Below are 23,277 nucleotides of genomic sequence, written 5' to 3'. Positions count from 1 at the left end.
CGCTTACTGGGGCTGGTTTTTAATCCTGTATAACTGAAAGCAAACGAGTCCTCGTCTTGATCCGATCCTTCGCAGCCATGGCGACCTTCGCCCTGTCGATTCCGCACGCAGGCCCCCGCAGCTTTTGCCTACGCCCGATTAGAGCTTCCTCTAATGGTTTCTTCTCTGCTCATCATCAACTCGTGCTGGATTTTGGTTTCGTTTTTTTCCTTTGTCCGATTGTACGTGATGGGATTAACGAACTGGTACAGGGGTTCCGTTCTTGAAGCCGAAATCGGGAGGGCCAACGATCCTGGAGATACCCCTTGACAAGATTAGGCGGCCGCTGATGCGGACGCGGGCGAACGACCCCCTAAAGGTGAAGGAACTCATGGAGAGTATCAGATTAATTGGTCTCCAGGAACCTGTAAGGATATATACATAATATATTTCTAATTCTTCAAACCTTTTGCGGCTCTCCAGATGGCTAGCTGAATATTATAAAATTTATTGGGGGTGTTGATCCACTCCTACAAACTCGCTAGGGCTAACAGCTGCTTGATTGGGATTATTTGCTGATCATTGTAGATTTTGGGAAGTGTTCTTTCTTATTCACTTAGGATTTCAAGAGAATGGCAGAGTGTTTGCTAAGGCTTTTGACATTGGAGTTATTAGTTATTGATCAAGTAGAATCATTTCTACATGTTATATTACTCAGACTCATGTTTTCATTATTTATAATCATTATCATGTAGACTGTGCACAATCCATGGTCAGGGAATACCATTAGCATAGACTGTATAGTTGTAATCAAGTTAAATTTATATTTGTGTTTCTCATCATACATTGTTGTAATCGTGGAGAACATAAACTAAGAGTAGATTCATTTGTTGCAATTAATAAGATCAAGTGCATGTCTTGATTCTAAACTTGAAAAGAGGTGTGCCCCCCATTAGTCATCAGTTAGATTTTTCATGGCACCTTCCTGAACATTTGAAGAGGATATATTTGTATAGATATAGTTTGCTAGAGTGATAGGAGGAAGCAATATGTAGTGGAAGGAAAATGTTTCCAATCCATATAATGTGTAAATATACATTTCAAATAATAACTATGTTATTTTCTTGAGAAAAAGTCAATGGTACAATCAGATGAAATAAGAAAGTTATGCTGGCGGGATAATTGAATATTTTGAATTACTGCCTTTTAGCCTTGATACGTCTATCTGACTCTCTATCTATCATACATTTATACATTTATGTTCTAGCTAACGTGAAATTGATAAAGAATTTGAAGTGTATACCTCAAACTAATCATTGTTAACCAAGAGAGAAAAGAAACAACTTAGATCCTGCCCTGATAGACTTTGTTTTTCCTAGGTTTAGTGGTAAGCATAAAGATGGTTTGACCTAAGCCTCTACTTTCTAGGTTTCTTTGTTTCTACATAACTTGCCTGTAGAAGCAGCATTTAGTTCCTTCTCTATTAGATAAAACTTGATATCCACTTTGGTTATATATCTCAATATCTCATTTATTATTCAAGACAAAGCAGATATTAATGTAAATATTATTCATAGGATGAAGAATCGATGATCAAAATGTGTGGTACTACCTGTTATGTTTATGGATCAAAGTGGTTGGCACTTTGGAAGCGAAATATTAAAAAAAGAGAGAGAGAGAGAGAGAGGTTTTCTTATAGTTGAAAATGCTAAGATGGATGTGTGATATGTTAACATAGGATTAAATGAGAGAATAGATTGAAAATACTAATATCCAAGAGCACCTCAAATGGAAGATTATATTAGAGAAAATAAGTTGAGATGGTATGAACATATTTAAAGACCACTAATTGCCTCTATAGTTACGAGAACTGAGGGGGTGTTTGGTTGATGGGTTTGGGAATGAGGGAATGAAATGATAGTAAAAGATAGTATTTGGATTGTGGGTTTGGGAATGACATTTTGGGAATGATTACTAGATTTATGGGAATCAACCAAACCCATATAACTTGATGGGTTTCATTTCCATTCCTATTCCCATTCCACCCTACTATCAAATCCATACCCATAGTCATTCCCATCATTTAACCAAACATCTCCTGAATCTATTTGAATATTATAAGTGATATAATCATACTAAATGAAAGGATGAATGCATATAGATGATCTCAAATAATTGGGACAAACACGACTTATTATAATGATGAATTTACGATCTCAAGAACTCCTTTCTTGAAAAAAAAATAGTAGGTGAAGAAACATATATCGATAAGTTAGATTAGTGGAATCTATTAGGTTAATATGCACTACTATATCATAATCTAGAGGGTTATTTACCAAAAATCCAATGAGCTTTGGAGTTTTTACATGCTCCTATACAGGGAGGATATCATTTTCAGTTGTAAGTTACTAAAACATAATTTTCAGATCAGTAACATGGACTATAACACAAGCTGTACTTGGTGAGACTAAATTAACATTATGGCTTGATTAGATTAAGCAAACTAACATGTACCATGAACGAGGATTTGATTATACGTGATGACTAGCATTCAGTTTTAATCACTACTTGGTAGAATAATTGGATGATCTATTCTTGTAGGATTTTGATTAGAGAATTCTCGAAATTATAGCAAGTCTAAGGTGTAAGTATAGATCACCTAATATCTTGGTTTCTCAAAATGAGTTCTCTTGATTCAATTACCAGACATGCTAAATGCCTGATAATACAAGTATATTTTGCAGATTGATGTGCTAGAAGTGGAAGGAGTTTACTACGGTGGTCATCCCACAAAAGTGCAGTTCACCAACCTTCCTATGAATTGAGTATTAATCAAAGAGAACATTTTTTGCAGGTTTTTCTGGATGCCACCGCTACGAGGCTCATCAGCGACTTGGCCTCCCAACCATTCGTTGTAAAGTCCGTCGCGGAACAAAGGAGACATTAAGGTTAGATGCTTCTTCATGGTTCTTCCGATCCACTTGGATTGGATGAGAGAACTAAACACTTAACTTGTGAGGCCCAAAGGACATGCCCGAAATATTTTAGTCCAAATTGATACAAACTTTTATCAGTCCGCAATTCACTGACTAAAATCATAATTGCCATCACTAGTATTAGTTTGAACATTAGCCAAGCTTAGTCTCTCTTCATGGTTAAATTTTGCCCAAGTTCTTTATTCTTTTAAGCATATTCTTCTATATTTAACGATAACTAGAAGAGACTTGTTTTCTCGTTCAGGCATCATATGAGGTGAACTAAAAGAGAACCACCGAAGGAGTTCATTGTGGAAGCATTGAATTCGGGTACAAACTACACACTGCCACTTCAAATTAGGTGTAGTATTTGTTGTCGATAACTCCTCCGGTCGAGTTCATAATTTAAACGGAGAAGAACATTTTTATCGGCAATTCACTTGCTTGTAAAATTATGGCACTTTGTCATTGTAAATGATCAGCTAACAAATGTTTATTTTGTTGTTAAGTAAACATTTAATCTTCAAATTAATCACCAATTAATGCCAATCACGAGTGATTATTACGTGTGTATATATGTACACTCTTATTTTATGGCTAACTTTAAAATGCAAGATTTTCTATAAATCATTTTATCTTCAGAATTAAATATTATTACTTTTTATATTCCTTAACTGGAACAATGATGTTTTATTTTTCGTATTCGAAAGAGTTTATGATGATGAAAAATCTTATTATAAACTGATCTGTTTAGAGGAGTTTTTAAGGATTATTCTGGGCTGATTTTTAGAAAAGAACGACGCTATCTGATAAAAAATCAGAAGAAAAAAAAATTGTTTTCTCATTTTTGCCCCTGTTTTTGTTTATAATAAAAAGCAGTTCCGGCCTAGGCTCTTTGGACCGGACCGCGGGCTTCGGCTTGTAATCGTCTGCCATGCTCCGCCAAGCGCGGCGGCGACCCGGCTACGGCCCCCAGCTCTGCGCCGCCGCCGCCGCTCTCATCCTCCTCTTCCTCTCCCTCTCCGTCCTCTACTCCCGTCTCTCTTCCTCCCCCTCTTCCTCCTCAGGCTTCTCGCTCCGCCTTGGGCTCCCCACTGGCCAAACCCACTCCGAACGAGACGCATCGGCCCTGTTCGAAGACGCTAACTTAGATGACATCGACGAGAATACCGCCACCGATGACGATCGGATCGACGAGCTCGACGTCGTCGAGGAAGAGGCGGGTGATTCCATACCCCAGCAGGATCCTGGCTCTGGGCTTTTCTGGGACCACGCCCTTGGCGTCGCCAGGATGCAGTTCGGCAGGCCCGATCGCGATGGAGAAGCCCATCGTTTGCTCTCGTTTCCCAAAGAGCATCCTTACAGGGGCAAAATCGCGTTCGGATCGGACGACCAGCCCGTTGACGAGGACATCCGGCTGAAGTTAGACTCGATCCGGAAAGTGGAGGATGCCCTTCTGCTCAAAGTGGGTTCCGGCGACTCGCCGCTGCGGAAGGGGTGGTCACAGTGGCTGGAGGGGAAGGGTGACTACCTTCGGCGGGATCGGATGCTCAGGTCGAACCTCGATCTGTTGAATCCCAAGAGCCATCCTTTGCTTCAGGATCCAGACGGACCCGGGCTGACTATACTGACCAAAGGGGATCGACTGGTGCAAAGGGTGCTCTTGAAGGAGTTGGAGAATTCTCCTTTCCGTTTAGGTGGTGGTGGTGGTGGTGGTGCTGAGGCTAAAAGAACTGAGGCAAGACAAGCTATGGAAGCAGAGGAAAAGAAGAGGGAAGTTGGAGCTTTGGAAGGACGAAAAATGGTAACTATGCTGAAGGAGGGTCGAGTGCATGCTGATGGTCAGCGATGGGCTTACTTTCCTGGCCTAGATGCTCGCCTGAGATTCTCTGACTTCATGGATCAGTTTCTTTATAGTGGCAAATGCAGGATGAGAGTTTTCATGGTGTGGAACAGTCCACCATGGACTTATGGCATCCGGCATCGACGGGGCCTGGAGAGTCTTTTGCATCATCATTTTGATGCTTGTGTGGTTGTTTTCTCAGAGACAGTGGAGCTTGATTTCTTTGATGACCTAGTAATGGAAGGGTACTCATCTCCAATAACCACTAGTGACTTAATTAGTTCTATCTGTTTGTTTGCTATTTGGAAATTGTCTGTTTCTACTTCACTTTGTCAACCCTTTAGTCCTTTCTTCAGTTTCAAAGTGACAAGACTCACATTTTTATTCAACAGCTCAATTGGAATCACATTCTATACCAAATTGAAACTAATGACTTCTTGTGTTTATAACAAATAAAGCAGTTACACTACTCATGCATCATGCAAACTATATATACAACTAAAGTTGCTGCTTAGTTCCGAGTTAGTAGTCAGGGAAGTGTTTATTGGCCTAGTTTAATGATGCTAGTGAGATTTTACTGATGTTGTCTATTAATGTTCAAAAAGTACCTTACGGCCAGGACCAGATTTTGCTTACTGAATTTTGTATGCAATTGAATATCACTTTTTCTCATGGTTACAGAATCGTCTGGTCTCAATGATAACAAAGGTGACCATTATTTTTTCCTCTTTTTTTGATTTAGTTGAATTTGTGCTCTGTAACCATCTCTCTCCATGTTTCTGATAATATCAATGTTCACCATTTTACTTGTTTTACTTTCTGATATTTATGAATTTTCATGGTTGACATATTCCAAGCTCAAGCAGTTACTGAACACAATTTGAAACATTTAATGATTGTTGCTTAAAGAAACTCTGTAACTGGATGGTTTTGGTTACAGGTATAGAGTTGCAGTGGCCATGCCCAATCTTGATGAACTTCTAAAAGATACTCCGACTCGCATCTTTTCATCTGTGTGGTATCAGTGGAGAAAGACAAAGCATTATCCTGTTCACTATAGTGAGCTAATCCGTCTTGCTGCTCTCTATAAGTGAGTGGTTTATTCTATTAATTATGCTGTTATTAGTTGTGCCCCTTTTGTGCCTTTGCAACTATAAAAGTTCTTTATTCTCTTTGGGGTTATCTCTTCCACGGGAGATTGTTGCTCTATGCAGAGACCTGGGATATTGGAGTAGTTAATTTTTTTTTCTCTTACCATGTTAAAGTAGCATTCCTAAGCCATTTTGCCTTGAACCTATTTTCAGTTAGTATTATATTCTCTGGACATTAAAAATAACCTGCAATAGTAAGTAGTCAATATTCAACCAATCACTATTATCAAATGTGATTCCTTGGAAACTGCCATTAACTATACTTGCATTGTCTAGTTACATTTGTTTTAACACTATTGTCCTTGTATAACCCCTATTCCTTTTCCATACATCAGTGTTGATATTGCCACGGGCTATCCGATGCTTGCCTTATTTGGACATATAGTTAAATCTATCATGGTTTTAGAATATGATATAATACTGAAATCAATCTCAAATTTCTTCATCTTCCATTCAAAAGAGTCTGGTATTTCACTTCAGATTCACAAGTAATATTCCCCTGTAGCAGAGGATTTATCTAATGAAAATATGATCATCGTACTTGTTTAAATTCCTCATCACACACTTCACTTTTTTTCCTCATTAAACATGGAAATAGGCTACCTATATTAAACCATTTTTTTAATTGTCTAGATTGGACCAGATTAATTAAATTTGAACTCATGTGTAGACTCAACTGCCTATACATCTCACTTATCTGCTTTCCTGCTATGTATATACAACTCCCACATTCACAGCAAGCCGTCCTTTAGTGCACATGGATTGGGTGTCCAATCTCTTTCCTCTCTAAACTTCATTTTATGTAGTCCTTAGAAGGTAAACTCTTTCACGCAAAGTTTTGTTTAGCCTCTTTAACATGTACTTGTTCTATGCTAATCTAGGTATGGTGGCATATACCTTGATTCAGATATCATAGTTTTAAACCCGATTGATTCAGTGAAGAATTTTATTTCGATTGAGGATAATTTATCCGGAAATCCAGCCTTTAATGGTGCAGTGATGGCATTTGAAAAGAACAGGTACTCAAGTTATTACTAAAAGTTATAATTGCTTAATACTAAATCATATTGATTAGTCATTCTGGATGATCTATTTGTACTGATCTTCATTATTTCATGTGATCTGTTGCAAGTTTACAGCTATCTGGTCTATATGGCGCATGCTTAGATTTCAATTTGTCCAAATTCATATTCTGGACTAAGAATGTGGCACATGACTGTTATGAGGAAATCTTTAGCTGGCATCATAAAGGAAAATAAACACTAATTTAACATGATCATGTGTTTTCTTCAATTTTCTAAACGCCTATTAAAATATACCAGATTACAGTACTCTGTTAGTTAAACCTGTTGAGTACCCACGCTAGTGTATCTGATGCATCCCATAAAGATTTGTGGAAAATCAGTTTTATCTTAGAACAAGAAGCTAATGCTCTATCTACTGCCAAAGCATAGCAGCTATGGGAAGCATATATTGCTATCAGTGGAGCTAATTACAAGTAAGGGTGGTTTCTAGTTTCTACAATGATACAGAGGGTTGATGATTGCCACCCAATCTTGTATGTTATACTGAGGATAAACTGAGAATTTAGCAACAACAGTTATTGCCTTGTTTGTAGACCAGGCTCAGATATTTCATAGTCAACATTATTCCTTTGCTCTTCGATTTGCTCCTCCCTTTCGGTGTTCAGCAATGGTATTTATGCATAGACTTAACAGGTCAGCAGAAGATCAGTAATCACAAAATACTCTGGCCCCTTCTTTTTGGATTAGATATCTTCTGTTTTTGCCCAATAAACAAAATGTTTGTTTTTTTTTACATGAGGTTTTGGATTACTCATTGCTCATTAAATTCTGCAAAATGATCAATCTGTATTAGTTCTCTCAAAGGCTGTAATGTATCTTCTGCAGTTCTTTGATGCTGGAGTGCTTAAACGAATTTTATTCAACATATGATGATGCCCTTCTACGGTGGAATGGGGCAGATCTCATGACAAGAGTGATAAACAGGATATCTGACAGAAGTAACAAGTCGCCATTACAGCATGAGATAAATGTAAAACCTCAATTTGCAATTCATCCCGTCAGTTCTTCAGATATTACAAGGTGCTTCTTTCTTACTGTCATCAATCCTCATTTGTTGTTGATAATGAACTACCTAGTAATTTGTCTTGGTAAAAGTATCAATCATGATCAAGCTAAAACAGGGTAGTAATTATAAATGTGGCAAAGGTGACAACGATCACCTTACGCAACCCAGTATCACTGGCCCCTCGGCTAAGATACTGACAAGTAAATCACGGGGGCTTCGTGCAGGATCAAATAAGTATATAATCATTAGCATGGTTAGTGATGGAAAGTCCTTAATTTTGCAAATCAAGTGGATTACTTTACTTATTCAACTCAAGAAAAACACAATATTTTCTTATGATTTTATGTTTAATTACCATTCCAACCATATCAATTTGCCATCCACATTAATAGAATACTTTATCCAGTGTTAATTTCTGACTTGATACACCACAATGGCACCTCCCTAATTGTAAGTATCCAACTTGATACACCACAATGGCACCTCACTAATTGTAAGTATCTATATCGAACAAGAAATTTGGTTTGATTTTTATATCTTTAATTGTATTTTAAGCAAGGTCACCAGGCCATATAGATCAATATAATGGCCAATGGGAAATTTCTGTGGGGGCAGTGGTCACCTCCTGGATTAATCAAATCGTAAGAGCTGGATAGCTAGATTACCAAAAAAAAAATAAATGAATAAAAAAAATACTGGCATAGTATGATGATGTTATAAATTATCCAAACTGGTAATGAGATCTCTATCAACCGTTGGTTCCAACTATTTAGTTTTTTTTTCTTCATGAACCTTCTATGAATAAAAATGGGTGTTTGATAATTCCTTCCATTTCGAATCTTCTGAAAAAATTATTCAACTTTAAAACATTACGAATCTTCTCTTGCTGGGTCAAATCACTTTCTATATGTTGGGATCATGCAGGTACTTTGCAGAGCCAGTTGATGAATTTGAAAAGGCTGAACAAGATAATCTGTTCAAAAGGATGGTGAACGAGTCGTTAACATTTCACTTCTGGAATGCCCTTACATCGGCGCTGGTTCCAGAACCCAACAGTCTCGTTGAGAGACTTCTGAATCAGTACTGTCTCCATTGCCTCGACGTGTTATGATCTGACAAAAATCTAGTTTTACAAAGACATTACTCCCGATTGAAGCTTTAGCAGACTTACTGTCATGCTATGCTTGAATTATGGACATCTTAGAGCTTTCATTAGCGATACCGAAGCCAAAAACCTGTCTTGTAGCTGAAATCAAGATAGAAGTTATAACACAATATAAGATCACGGTAGCCAAAAATATAGCCTTTTGAGCATTAGCGAAACAGAATTTTTCTCAGGGTAACATGCATCAATCACATCCATTTGAGGAAGTTTAGATATAATTGTTTAAACGTGATAGATCTATTTTGGTGATAATTTTCTTAAAAACCATGCTGCCTCTGTAAGCCATGTATTTCTTGGTTTGTAATTTTTGTATGTGAATGTTCAATTCAACAACAAAATTTATGTTTTTGTAACTCGGACTATTCCTCCTATACTATGCCCCATTTTACTTGTACAGTTTTTATGCCCCTTTTACATGTGTAGCCACTGATCAGCATGGAAACTGGCCGGGCAGATCCCTTGGCAGGTCTGCATTGGAGCCTCTGTTCCGCGATTGAGTTTGCTCAATCATGTCAAAGTCATGCTCAACGTGTCTTTTCGAGCACAAAGACTCGAAGATCTTGTTAATTGAACGTGTGGGGGCTGTTGGTAGTTGCTGAAGGTGTCAACTGAATGTGTGATGTGTCTAATATGTCGGTCTTTTCAGGACTGAAGGTTGTGACGGGTCACTTGCTGCTGGATCGCTCTCCCATCTGCTCATTGAGGTCTGGTGAGACAAAACAGAGTAGGATTGGATCATACTTAACTAATGCGCTGCTTCTCGTTCCATTTTATGATAGGTATGTAGGTCAACTGAGGAGAGTTTTGACACAATGATAATAGTTTCCATTTTATGATAGGTATGTAGGTCAACTGAAGAGAGTTTTGATACAATGATAAACTATTATCGTGATCTATATAGATCATGAAGACACTTTCAGTGCAGGGGCGCTGGAGCGAACGTGTTCGTCTTTTGTCACAATAAAGATACTTCCAGTGTCCTTCATACTCCCAATGGTACTCGGTCACTAGGTTTATTTCAAACCTAATTTCAATTAGTCCACTTAATTGGAAGAATTAATCATTCAAATTATTAGAAATTAATTATTAATTAATTCGGCCACCGACCCACAGAAAAAAACTAAATTAAATCACTAACTATATATATATATATATATATATTCACACCGCCCGCAATGATTTTCTTCTCCTTCCTCTCCTTGCTTCACACCGCCCGCACGCAATGAGAAGAACTATATACATATATTCACACCGCCGCAATGATTTTCTTCTCCTTCCTCTCCTTGCTTCACACCGCCCGCAATGATTTTCTTCTCCTTCCTCTCCTTGCCTTTCTCCACCATCCGGTTTGCTTTAATTTAATCGGTTTGTTTTTTCTTCTGTATTTTAATCGTTTTTTCTTGTTCTTTTCTTTTCCTTTCCATTTTTTGATAATAAAAATTTTGGGATCCTGATCGAATCTCCTCCAAGGTAGAAACTTGCCCTACCCCCTGGCCGTCTGTACTAGTTAAAACCTTCCTCTCCCACGTTGTTGTTCATCTCTAGCTACTCTCAACACTGACAAGAATTTGACATCGGAATAGTTCCCACAAGTGTGCTGTAATTTGTTCTCGTGTTATTTCTAAACAACATTTTTCAAAAGGATAGTCGACGAAAAAGTTTGCTGCCTGATGGGTTTGAAATATAAAAACAGTCTCTTCTAAAGTAGAATAAGACAGTGTACAATTGCATCGGCTACCTGTTTTAATTTCTAAACAGCATTTTCCCTTCTGTTTTCACATTAGCGAAAAAAGAGATGAGAAACTTCAAATGCATACCTTGAGAAAACGCCACCATTGGCGATCTTTCAAGTTTGATTATGAAAATTACCACTTATTCTGCCCACTACGTAGGAGTAGGGCACCACAAAACTTGGGGAAATCAGAAGAGGGAGGGCTGATTTAGCATCGTCACCTAGTAAGGCTCCACCGGTGCCCGGAACTTTAAGCCAGCATAAACGGCTGCGTCGCCAAGCTCCTCTTCGATCCTAAGAAGCTGCGAACAGCGCGACAGAGTGTGTGTTGAAGTGCTATGTATGATATAATAATGTTGGAAATTGAAAATTGTATTAACTTGTTAGTAATTTTCTTATGGGTTGAATGTGTAAACTACCACTAGATCAAAGAAATTTGAAACTATATCGAAAATCACTTGCCTGGTTGTACTTGGCAAGCCGCTCTGATCGGCATGGAGCTCCAGTTTTGATTTGGCCCTGGAGACAATAACAGCTTCATAAGGCTGTTTTTAGCTATGGCTGTGTAATCGAAGATAATAAAGACTTACGGTTGCCAAACCCACAGAGAGATCGGCGATGAAGGTGTCCTCAGTCTCACCGCTAAAATTAAAAGTGGAGGATTTGTCAAAAAATAGGGTTTGGTCATATGTATATAGGTGTGTTACAAGCCATACCTTCGATGACTTGCCATTACGCCCCAGCCAGCACGCTTGGACATTTTGACAGCTTCGATACTCTCCGTCACCGATCCAATTTGATTAACCTGACAACAATCAGAAATTGGGTTATTATAAACAAACTGTGAAATTTAGAAATCCCAGCGACGTTGATGTTACCTTCAGTAGAAGGGCATTGCATGACTTCTCACTTATGGCCTTTGCAACCCTCTGGAATAGTTTATCAAATGGTAAGGATTTTAATCTTCATATTAGAGTTCTAATTTGCAAGACCAATTGACAGTTACCGTGGGATTGGTGACAAGAAGATCATCTCCAACAATCTGCACCTGCTGCCCAATCTCTTCAGTCATCTTGCTATAATGGATCCAATCATCCTGATCAAATGGATCTTCGATGGATACGATGGGATATTCAGATGCAAAAGACTTGTAGACATCTTTCAAACTGTCGCCTGAGATCTTCTGTGATCCATCATTGTTCTACAGAGAAGAAAACAAGCTTTGTGAAGCTTACTGAGACACGAGATATATAGCCCAGAGTATCACCATGAGATATCTCAAAAGAAAAACTAGAACTACCTCCACTTTGAAGTTAAGGTCATAAGTCTTGTCTTGGTCATTGTAAAACTCCGACGCTGCAACATCCATCCCAATAACAACCTAACAGAGGCCAGGAAAAACAAATTTTTAGTCCCTTAAGCAAACATAGCATCTTAGTTGAGAACAAACTACATGGAAATAAAGAAATTTGAGGTACCTTCCCTGTGTATCCAGCTTTCTCTATAGCTGTCTTCAAAAGTTCAAGTCCCTCTTTGTTTTCCTATATGATTCAGGAGAAAACAATTATAGGTCAGTAACTTTAAGTTAGTAGGTCAAGTTCCATTAGTTAGCTAAATAAGCTCCATAGCGATGGTCAAGGATTGCTTGGATTGTGACGCCAAATGAACACAATGGTAGAATAGAAATAAGTGAGACAGATATATTGAGAGAATATTGCTTGTTACGGTTGTATAGATGACAGATTCAGAATACCAACTAAATCTACTGTACAACTCAACTGGCTTTATGCAACTGCATCCAAATGCATCAACTACTTTATATCCTAGGAAGCTTTTAGGAGTTAACAAAACACAGAACATAGGAAAATAATGGATCCTAAAAGTAGTTTGATAGGGGAATTTGTTTTAGAATTTAGGGAGTGGTTGGAAATCCACCTAACAAAGCAAGAATGGAACAAAATATCATAAAGACAATAATCTCTAGGTAACAGGAAACACAATCCTTATTGACAAAACAAAATTTCAATGGAAAGCCTCTATAAAGCCCTCCTCATTGTGGATCTCATCCTACATACAAGAAATAATGTGCTCTGAAGATAAAAAGGTTGTTACATGTGTATAGACCACCAATCCTACCAAGCCAGGAAGAGCAAGACACCAACAGATATTAACAACGGCCACATGTATGCAAGTTACAATGTTATAGATGATATTGCTATATCTCAAGTTGATAAAAAGCATTCTGATATTTATGGGGCAAATAATATAGGTAGTGGCATAGGTGAAAATTTTAAATACTTATAAAGACAATTATATAATACTTTACTTTTCATAGTAGGATATATGATTTTTTTTTAATTTCGAAGATACAAACATGTAAATTTTCTTGTTTTTGAATATATAAATTGATTTCCTAACAATTTGTTCATTTTTTCAAATTCAAAGTTAATTGACAGAAAAATTCTAGATAGGGATATTTAGTTTGATTCATAAAGTTCATGGATATTTCGGGACTGTTTTGTAAAAAATCTTGCGAGTAAATTGCTAGTGTCCACATAAAAATTAAACCACCTGAATGTTTGGAGCAAAACCACCTTCGTCCCCAACATTTGTAGCATCCTGTCCATATTTTTTCTTGATCACAGCCTGCAATACAGTTACACATGGTACATTATGCAAGAAACGTATATAAAATATAGCAAACTCACAATTATGTACCTTCAAATTGTGATAAACTTCTACACCCATTTTCATGGCTTCTTTAAATGAGGATGCTCCCACAGGAAGGATCATAAATTCCTGATTAAAAGTCAAAATGAATAATGAAAAGTGGGTTTTTATCTACCCTAATGAAGATTCACGTGAAGAATTACCTGCATAGCGAGCTTGTTACCAGCATGTGATCCACCATTGATAACATTAAATGCAGGCACAGGCAAGACCAAAGTTTTATTTCCGGCAAGATTAGCAATGTGCTGATCAAAAGATTGGAGAGCACATCTTCAGAAACATGGACCAGTTTGCTAAAAAGAAAAAAATTAATGGAAAATCAACAAAACCTGGTAGAGAGGTATCTTCTTCACATTAGCTCCGGCTTTGCACACAGCAAGAGAAACAGCCAGGATAGCATTTGCTCCCAGCTGTAATTATGTTAAGTGAGAGAATGATCAGCAATTATTTGAAGCCTGATACTGTCGTTTGATATACCATAGTTAAGATTTACAACACTAGGAAAATACCAACAAATAATACCTTTTGTTTGCACCAGCCCCACTCGTTGGAGGTTCCATCAAGGTTTTGGACCATGAAGTTATCAATTTCGACCTGCTCAGTCGGATCCTGGGAAAGAAATAGCAGTATGAATTTTCTGAACTGTTGGTACCAAAAGCAGCACATTAACTACACAATCTCAGGGTAACTTTCATTATCCTTCATGATAAGAAAAGTAACATTGTTTAGCACTCACCTTCCCAATCAGAGCAGGTCCAATGATAGCATTTACATTTGCGACGGCCTAGAGCATAAACAATCAATATATACAATCAGTTTGTGTTTTCCTCAAAATCTATAAAAAAAGACCAAAATCAAAAGGGCTTACTTGTTCAATCTATTGAATATCTAGTCTACAAACTTACTCGAACAAAAAAACATACAATATGTGAAAAGCTTATCTGGAAAAGGCTATAACCCTATAATTTATATGATAGGTACCCAACCTTGAGAACACCCTTGCCAAGATAATCTGATCCTCCATCTCTTAGTTCTAGAGCTTCATATACACCTAAACCACCAGTAGAGGAGCACAGAGTTAGTAAATGATAAAGCAATGTACTCTGATCATACGTAAATGAATATAAATAAGCTGTAGTTTGAATCAATTTGCATAATCTACTAAATTTTGGCCAGTAAAATGACAAAACGCCAGAAGGAATGCCAGAAAAGGATGCAACTGATTAAGACACTTGTTCGTCGAATGTCCTTGGGGCGAACTTCCTAACGTGAATTTTTAGAGCTGAAGTCTTAACTGAACAACTACTAGGGTACCAAGAAGTGGTCAACCATATGTGCGTTTTAGGCAACATCAGTGATTAACCGCCATCATGGAAACCAAATGTCAACATAACAGCATACACTTTGGAGAAACAGAAGAACAATCAAGCAGTCCCTTTGAGATTTTGAATCCCTTTGTTTCAGGGTCAACTTTACCTTCTATATCTATTATAAAATGGAAATCCAATTTCAAAACAGGAAAAAAAAAACTTTTAGTGCATCAGGGGCAACAAGAGAACCAGCAACTATGTTAGATCGTTGATGTCTAACGCCACAACAAGCAGTAGCTTTAGATCTCGGAGCAAAGACAACCCTCGTTAAAGTAATAAATGAAAAGCCAGTAAAATCCATGCAATGGAGCAACCTACACCATATTACGGATCGTCCAAGGAGCAAGCAATTGAAGCTCAACTTTTAAGAACATGGGCAATAAAGCACGAAGGCACAGTACCTGTTGAGGCGCCGCTAGGGACAGCAGCTCTAGCAAAAGTTCCGTCAGATAGGCAAACATCAACCTGATGAGCAGAACGGATCAAGCTACTAATTCAATCTCCAACAAAATCAAATTTTCTATTAAAAAAAAAACCATAGGGCGACCAATCCAGAATAGATCAATGAAGAAGAAAGCAATATCAGCAGATCAACACAAAAGATGATGCATGATCTCGTGTATGGATCACCTCAACAGTGGGATTGCCTCGGCTGTCGAAGATCTGACGAGCCTTGACGCTTGCGATCGTCGTCATCTCTCTCGCTAATCTCTTAGTCGGGAGCAACGCAGGGCACAAGTGACTCGGATCTCCTCGGGGTTTGCATTTTATAAGGGCGGAGAAAGCAGTGGGTCGCGAAAACCAATCGCCGCCGTTGAATTCTGCCCGTGGAATCAGGGTTTTCCTGCTTCCGCTTCAGTTCCTGTCTCTTGCCGATCACGTACTATTCCTACCAATTCTCGTACCTCCCTTTCAATTGGGCAATTAGAACGGAGCCACAATAATCCCACCGTGCATGAGTGAGAAGTGGGCCCCACTTATTAGAAAAAAAAATTGACGATTTTAAAATATAAACATGTATAAAGGAACGATATCTATAATACAAATTACTATAATTAAAAAATATATATTATTATCGGAATCTATTTAAAGTTGATGTTATCATCACGAGATCTAGAGATCGAATCTCGATAATCTTATGTGTTAATCATTATTCCAAAGGTTAATAATCACCGTATTAATATTGGGACAGATTGACAACCAGGACGAACATATTCATTTTTTATCGTCATAATCAATATCAAAAAATAATATAAAAAAAAAAAGTATAATCATCAGTCCTATTTTTAATAGAGCAATGGAATAAAGTATGAAAATTTTAAAATAGAGTTAAAACTTAAAATAGTTTATATTGTAAGTAAAGCCATTTTAAAGGAGGTAAAATAATAATAGAGAATTTGATATTTATCACTCCTATTAAAATAAAGCTAAATAAATTTAATAAAATGCTTGATTAAAAAAACATAATATACAACTCTTAATTAAATAAAACAAATGAATTTCTATAAAATTGGCAGATAAAAGGCTTCGATCATCTTGCATGCTTAATGTTGCATATACTTCTATTGACTTTGGCAAATTAAATTGAAGCCGTAGGCCTTTTTTGTTTTTTATATATTTTTTTGTGGTTTTATAATATTCCATGACGTTTCGCTGACTTAAAAAAATATTTAATATGATGTAGGACATCTTCGAGCATTAAAAAAATATTAATATAAATTAAAGTCGATAAAAACTTCAATTTGACATTGAAATTTGAATGAATTTCAAGATAGAAGAGACGAGAATATAATAATGTGAATGGTTTTGGTCTTTTCTCTTTTGTTTTTTTTTTTCAAAAAAATCTTAAATATGACTGAGCTTAATAATCTAGAAAAAGTAATAAGAAATTCACTTTCAAACAAAAGTTGATGTTACAAGATTGTTGATGCTTAAATTGAATATTTAGTTTAGTAATTAATCTTGTCCGAACGAAGAATGCTCGGAAGTCGGGGATAGAATGATTACTGACCGGATGAATAGCTTAATTCTATAAAATTAAATTAAATTAAGAAAGGAATTCTTAATGTTGATCTTTCGATGCTTAAATTAGAATCAGGAAGAGAGAATAAGTATTTGAAAATAAATAAAGTTTATCTTTTTTTCATATTTGACGTATCTTTTTACACATCGTTCATCTATCATTATTTAATAATATTAATTGTCAAAGAAATACTTCTTTGTATTGACTTTTGTGCATTAATGATAAATGAAGTGTTCTTCTTAGTTTTGACTTCTTCATATTTAATGATAATAAACGGAGTGTTCTATTTTGTTTTCTCATCTCCTCCTGCGTAGTGTCATTCTTGTGTCGGACGGGCGGTCTGAGCGGATCACTTTCCTGTTAGACGGGCAGTCCGAGTGGCTCATTTTTCTGTCGACTGAAACAACCAACTACGGGTTGTCCATTCGTCCAATCGGCCCATGATGTCCACTTGTCTGAACGGCCGGATGATCCACTCGGCCACTCCTTTGCCGACTGGAATAACCAGACAATCACCTTTGGCCGAGACTCTTTCCATAAGTCCCGACGTTGACCGCCTTGACTTTGACCGATACCGTATCAATTGACCCGTGATAGGTGGGTTTCCCTTTATCGCCGCAACAGTAATGATTTTAATTAACGTTTCTAATAATTAGCCCTAATATTTTTAACGTTTAACTATATTTAAACTAAAATATAATTAGTCTTAAACCATAAACCCTTACTAAGACTTCGTATTACTTGTAAATAAATCAAACGTTGATGAACAATTTTAGTGTTCATCTTAAAAGAATTTATTTATATTTATTCAGTACATATAAATCAATTAAATAAAAATAATTTGAATATTTTATTAAACTAAATAAATAAACTCAAAATTTATATATATTCTCATTAATATTTATAAATAGAGATTGTGAACCGTTTGTAAATAATATTCATCAATAAAATAATTATCAATATAGCCAATAAAAAAAAAAACCTTTAACCAACTTAAAAATTGTCAAACAAAGAAACGATAGGATCAAAAAGCGTGATAGAAGGGGAATTCAATATCGCTTGTCATAAAACCTTTCTTTTTGTGAAAACAGAGATAGGTAGCAGAAAATAAAATAAGAGAATAATAACTCGAATGGTTTATTTAGTTTGTACTCCAGTGACTACTATTCCAAGACTCTCAATTTCTTTGATCATTCCAAATGAGCAATTACTAAAATCTCCTCTCCGAAAAGCTTTCGGAAAAGGAGGAGAGCGTGCAGAGATGAAGGTGATAATAATAGACTACTATCCCTTTAATAGTAAATGCAAGTAACAAAAATACCAACAAGTGAAAGATGAAGTTTAAGAACAGGTTGTCGGAGAATCTATCAGCGTAGTAGTAGCAAGACTTGCATGGATGATGCAGTAGAACAAAGTATGAGACTTGAAAGAATTGATTATCAATCCCAAACCTCGAGGCTTCTTTTATAACTTTTTTATTCGGTTGACTGGTCCTTTTTTGATTGACTGACTTTTAGAATTTTCCCACCGGGTCTAAGTTCACGATCTGTCTAGATCGTATCTTCCATGAAATTAGCTTGGACCAGTCGACTGAATACCTGTTCGATTGACTTCCTTTTGTTATTCATCTAATTTGATCTTTTCTGACCAAATGTGTTTGGTCGACCGATCACATGTTTAGTCGACTAAACTCTGTTATTCCATTCTCGTGTGATCCAATCTTATCTGATCTCTAGTTACCAAAAATGTTTGGTCGACTGATCATTCTATCGGTCAACTGAACCAATATTTCCTTCTTTGACTCAATTTGAGTCTGATATGATTGGTCGATTGAACCAAGTGGTTCAGTTGATTGAACTTTTGGATCATGCCAAACTTCATTTTTATGCAAAACAAAATTAGTACAGTATAATAATAATGATCCTGCAAAATAGAGTTAGAAACAGATAAGTATGCATGCATTAATTTGACAGGTAAAACTGTCTTCATCTCGACTTAGAAATCTCCTTTAGTTTCTTGAGTCGGATTATCGCCTAAGAGCATCCACATTAGCTATCATATCCAAAGATTTTACCCTAAATTTTGGATAGAGTAGCTAAAAATTTTTTACATCAGCTGCCCTATCTATTCTCTAAATTTAGATTTGATGAATAGTGATTGTCTAAATTTAAGGAATGAAACATCTATCTTAAAAAGTAAAATAATATTTCTTTTCAATCTCTCTCCTTCTACTCATTTCATAAATATAATAATAAAAAATAGAAGAAAGAGAAGAAAATAATAAAAAATTGAAAATAATAGAAATTTTAGGGTAGTTGATGTAGTGTGTAGTGAAAAATGATTGTCTAAATTTAATAAAGTGAGTTATTTACCCTAAAGTTTAGATATAGTAATAGGGAAACTGACATGGGTGCTCTAAGGTTGTACTGACTGGGACACGACATCACCACTCCACTCTAGGAGCTTACATTATCTTACTCGTCAAACATCTTGTCCTTCGGATCTGTTTGGACTTTCTTTAATCCTGCTTAGTGTATGATCAACCTAATTGATTAAGACTTTCCTGCAACACTAATTAGATCAATAGATATAAAATCATAAAGAAAAATAGTGTTAACAATATTCAAGATTTGCAGGTCCGGTCGACTGTGGTCACACTTACTTGAAGTTTACTCCTCCAAGACTTTTCATATGTATAACCTCTAGTTAGGACTAATTACTCAGTAGATTTCTCACCATTATCAAGTCTTTAGTTACCTTGCCCACTTAGACTTGTTAGTCACTCGGTAAACTACTCACCACTATCAAGCCTTCAATTAACTTGATCGCTTGGACTTGCTAGTTACTCAGTAGATTACTCACCACTGCCAAGTCTTCAATCACCTTGACTACTTAGACTTGCTAGTCACTTGATAAACTACTCACCACCATCAAGCCTTTAGTCATCTTGACCACTTGGACTTCATTAAACATATTATCAAACAAACATCAAAACCCTGAAGATTGATTGCACCAACAGTTTAAATTTAGAAATTGATAATATTTAATCGAACCAAGTTCAAGCTTGTAAAAAAACCGAACTAAATTTAAACAATCATTTTAACAACTTGATTCATTTTAAGATTGACTTAGCTTGACTCGATTATCTTATCAAATACGTTTGAATATCCTAAAAGTATGACTTATTTATAACCCTACATACTGGAAAGAACTAGAACTCCTTATGCTCCGGGGGCAAAGAGTGCAGCAGTTAGACCCTTCAAGCGATTAACCATACATTTAAGGGTTGAACCTCAGTTGTGGTGTACTGTAGGAATTTTGACAACTCTAAGTTCATGTGCATTTGGTTGAGGTTATTGTTGATAACCTTGGTTATCTATCCAAGGTTATCAACAAAAACCTTATTTGGTTTAGGTAATCGGTGATTCCCAAGTCATGAAACATGCCTAGTATGTCAATAATTTGGGCATATAACCTAAAATCAAAAAACCTCCAGAAAAGTGAGGTTTTCTTAATTTGGGGATTAATAAAAAAATTTTGGACAAAATTACCCTTCAATTTTTACCCATTGAGACAAAAATAACCTTATAAATTTATCAAATATCAATCTGCCACTCACAAAAACCCAAGCGTGTTCAACATTACCCATGTTCTCGACTCACTGAAAACCCTAGCGCGACGATCCTCTCTCGCGGTGATCTTGTGATGTTCTTTCCTGTCGTGAAGGCATCCCCACTCGCAACACCCTAGCTGTGTCATTGCCTCTCGCTAAGGTGTTCTCCACCCTCGTGAGGGATTCACCACTCACAAAGAACTCTATCATCTTTCCCCCCTCGCGAAGAATCCTAGCGGCTTTCCCCCCTCGGAAGGCGTCCCACTCGCGAACATTCCCCACTCGCCTTTTTGGAAAATGTATGATCTTCAACCCTGTTAATACTATGCATTTGCATGGAGAGACTGTTGGTGCAGCAGAGACCGGCAAGAGGGGGGGTGAATTGCTGTAAACAAAAAGTAGAACTACCCTCTTCGGATATCAACTCAGAATAAATGCAGTAGTAAAATAATAAAGACAGAAAGTAAAAACAGAAACAGAAATTTAACCTGGTTACAACCAAGAGGGTTGTTAATCCAGGGCAGTGAAAAGCGCACTAAGAAAATTCTCCTTCTCTGAAGGCGGAGAAGCCTTTTACACTCTAATTGCTCAGAACTACTGCTAGGAATTGCTTACAGATTGATTGCTTGAGTTGTTGAATTCCTAGCTCCAGGGACCTTTATATAGGCCCTGGAAATCTTATCCCGAGAGTCCAAGGCGCCTCCAACAGGGTTCAAGGCGCCTCCAACTCGATCTGCGGATAAAACTTTATCCGCAACGCAAACGGTCAAACTGGTCTGCTCAAGGCGCCTTGAACAGACTTGAAGGCGCCTTCAAGGGCGCCTTTAAGCTTGTTTAAGGCGCCTTCAAGCTACAGTAACTTCTGCTACAGTAACTTTCTGTTACAGTAATTTCCAGCTTCTTTTGACTCCTTTTCTTCTTCGCTTTGGCTTCCGAAACTCCGTTCTTTTGGGTGATTGCGGCCAACCATAATAGGGCTCACCCAAACCCAATTCCCGACCTTCTCCTCGAGCAGCCTTCCGTCCCGGCTTAACGCCCCTCGAACGCCGCGCACGCTCTTCACGCCCACCGGAGTACTCTTCCGCAGCTCTCTCGTCCTTCAGACGCACCGAGCCCGTCGGCTCCCTTCCCGTGCCGTCCTTCTCGCTAGCTGCGTCTTCCGCTCGACTTCCTGTGCTCCTAAGCTCCTGCACACTCAGACACAGGGATCAAACACAGCATGACCTAACCAACTTGGTTGATCACATCAAAACTACCACGGGGTCCAACAAAGACATCTTAAAGTAGTAGCTACAAGTTGATTCTCTAGAAAAATATTGAGCATGGTGGAGTTTTCATCAAACTATATAGTTTCTTTGAAGCAAATGTCCAACTTTTAGATTGGGAAATTAGCTACCAGAGGTTTGCTAGCTTAAGTTGTTTTATTATTTACTTCCATTCTTGCATGGTTTGATGGACTGATTTGGTTTTGATCTCTCAATTAAATATCTCATCTACCAAAAGAATTGTAAACATGTTTACGATAGCAAATTCAAACCGTTCATTATTCACATTTCAATCAAGTAATTCTATGTGAGCATAAGATGTAAATAACCATTAATCTCTCTTTGTTTCAAGTAGAGGGAATTTCTAAACCAGAGGAAAGAGGTAGAAAGAACTTGAAGCTAGGAATCTTGCCAATGTGCCTAATACAAGTTCCATTCCCTAGTCAAATTGAATAACTAATTGGAAGATCTAGTATCCTTATGGTAAAGACTTGATGTCATGACATAAAAAGTTGAAAAATCATTCTTGTTTTGATTTTTAGATTGTGATGCCACTGACATATGAGTTGCTAAGGATATGATATTTTTCTGAAATTGTTGTTATAAACACCAGCACCACCAACTAAATTACATGATAGCAAGCAACTCATAGAACAAGAAAAAGAGAAGATCACAAAAATAAGAAGAAATTAGATCAAACAAGAGTAACAGGTTTAATATGTTCAAAAGCTTGTTTACACCTGATATGGCGATATAGGGAAGCTCATCTGGTACGGGGTCAACTATCAATGTGGAGGTCAAAGTCAAGGTCATCAACATTAAGGTGTCAAAGGATCAAATGTTGATCGGCTGTAGACCTCGCTGACCGGCTGTAGACCTCGCTCCGCTCTGTAAAACAAGTAACATCAGTGTCAAGCTAGGGAAGGAGTCTCTGCCGTTGGTCCTCCGATACTCAAGTTAGTTACCAGAAGTGTAGAAGAAAAGTAGAGCACCAGTAATGTAGGCGCAAACAGTGAATAACGCGTATCTCCATCGGTGATGGCCCCCCTATATATAGAGCCCTAGTGGGCAACGTACATGCTCTGCGAGGCATGGACACGTTCTCCAATATGTCCCGAGAAGGGTCCTGTCAGAAAAGTACCTTTGACACTCTGTTGGGTTCTTCGGGCCGCGAAAATCGCTTTTCGCGTCGCGGAAACCCCGAATCGCCCAAAGCCGTAGATCCGTGCAAGGAAAACCGAATGAAATACAAGTATGAGTTTCAAAACTTTAGATCTACTCCTAGATCTATGTGTTGAGAAGTATACCTTTAAGCGTGCCCTTTCGCGTTCCCGCTCGTC

The 23,277-nt window shown here is 37.4% G+C and overlaps 3 protein-coding genes across 5 annotated transcripts; 2 read left to right on the top strand and 1 right to left on the bottom strand.

The window, feature by feature from the left end:
- The first annotated feature begins 33 nt into the window (after positions 1-33).
- On the top strand, positions 34-3,529 carry LOC121982494 (sulfiredoxin, chloroplastic/mitochondrial-like). 3 transcript variants are annotated; one of them, XM_042535590.1, is made up of 5 exons: positions 34-156; positions 252-358; positions 2,724-2,757; positions 2,834-2,927; positions 3,220-3,529. In XM_042535590.1, exons 1-5 carry the CDS (start codon positions 78-80, stop codon positions 3,233-3,235), a joined length of 330 nt encoding a protein of 109 aa, XP_042391524.1. In that variant the 5' UTR covers positions 34-77; the 3' UTR covers positions 3,236-3,529. The 3 variants fall into 3 exon arrangements, with proteins under 3 accessions (XP_042391524.1, XP_042391523.1, XP_042391525.1); XM_042535589.1 differs by having other exon boundaries at positions 252-406; XM_042535591.1 differs by lacking the exon at positions 2,724-2,757 and having other exon boundaries at positions 252-406.
- A 299-nt stretch (positions 3,530-3,828) lies between these two features.
- LOC121982492 (uncharacterized protein At4g19900-like) lies at positions 3,829-9,557 on the top strand. The gene is made up of 5 exons (XM_042535586.1): positions 3,829-5,042; positions 5,738-5,887; positions 6,830-6,967; positions 7,859-8,053; positions 8,964-9,557. Exons 1-5 carry the CDS (start codon positions 3,889-3,891, stop codon positions 9,148-9,150), a joined length of 1,824 nt encoding a protein of 607 aa, XP_042391520.1. The 5' UTR covers positions 3,829-3,888; the 3' UTR covers positions 9,151-9,557.
- A 1,322-nt stretch (positions 9,558-10,879) lies between these two features.
- LOC121982493 (enolase) lies at positions 10,880-15,812 on the bottom strand. The gene is made up of 17 exons (XM_042535587.1): positions 15,667-15,812; positions 15,438-15,501; positions 14,653-14,717; positions 14,403-14,450; positions 14,189-14,275; positions 13,996-14,076; positions 13,810-13,911; positions 13,655-13,735; positions 13,508-13,582; positions 12,415-12,477; positions 12,237-12,317; positions 11,943-12,137; positions 11,815-11,865; positions 11,653-11,741; positions 11,527-11,578; positions 11,399-11,455; positions 10,880-11,238 (listed from the first exon to the last, which is right to left on the bottom strand). The coding sequence occupies exons 1-17, from the start codon at positions 15,730-15,732 to the stop codon at positions 11,158-11,160; spliced, it is 1,338 nt and encodes a 445-aa protein (XP_042391521.1). The 5' UTR covers positions 15,733-15,812; the 3' UTR covers positions 10,880-11,157.
- Positions 15,813-23,277: the final 7,465 nt, after the last annotated feature.

Source organism: Zingiber officinale, chromosome 5A, assembly GCF_018446385.1.
Source record: "Zingiber officinale cultivar Zhangliang chromosome 5A, Zo_v1.1, whole genome shotgun sequence".
In the NCBI taxonomy this organism is placed as follows: Eukaryota; Viridiplantae; Streptophyta; class Magnoliopsida; order Zingiberales; family Zingiberaceae; genus Zingiber; species Zingiber officinale.
The sequence above is the reverse complement of the archived record's forward strand: the minus strand, read 5'-3'. Positions and strand labels throughout refer to the sequence as shown.

Bases quoted from the DNA above. Each gene is read 5' to 3' on its own strand.
- LOC121982492 (XM_042535586.1), top strand. From the start codon at position 3,889: ATGCTCCGCCAAGCGCGGCGGCGACCCGGCTACGGCCCCCAGCTCTGC. The intron at 5,043-5,737 runs GTACTCATCTCC...TTTTGGTTACAG, and splicing joins GATGACCTAGTAATGGAAGG to GTATAGAGTTGCAGTGGCCA. The intron at 8,054-8,963 runs GTGCTTCTTTCT...GGGATCATGCAG, and splicing joins AGTTCTTCAGATATTACAAG to GTACTTTGCAGAGCCAGTTG.
- LOC121982493 (XM_042535587.1), bottom strand. From the start codon at position 15,732: ATGACGACGATCGCAAGCGTCAAGGCTCGTCAGATCTTCGACAGCCGA. The intron at 13,583-13,654 runs GTACATAATTGT...ACTGTATTGCAG, and splicing joins AAGTTTATCACAATTTGAAG to GCTGTGATCAAGAAAAAATA. The intron at 11,456-11,526 runs GTAAGTCTTTAT...TATTGTCTCCAG, and splicing joins TCTCTGTGGGTTTGGCAACC to GGCCAAATCAAAACTGGAGC.
- LOC121982494 (XM_042535589.1), top strand. From the start codon at position 78: ATGGCGACCTTCGCCCTGTCGATTCCGCACGCAGGCCCCCGCAGCTTT. The intron at 407-2,723 runs GTAAGGATATAT...TATATTTTGCAG, and splicing joins TAATTGGTCTCCAGGAACCT to ATTGATGTGCTAGAAGTGGA. The intron at 2,758-2,833 runs GTGGTCATCCCA...CATTTTTTGCAG, and splicing joins AGTGGAAGGAGTTTACTACG to GTTTTTCTGGATGCCACCGC.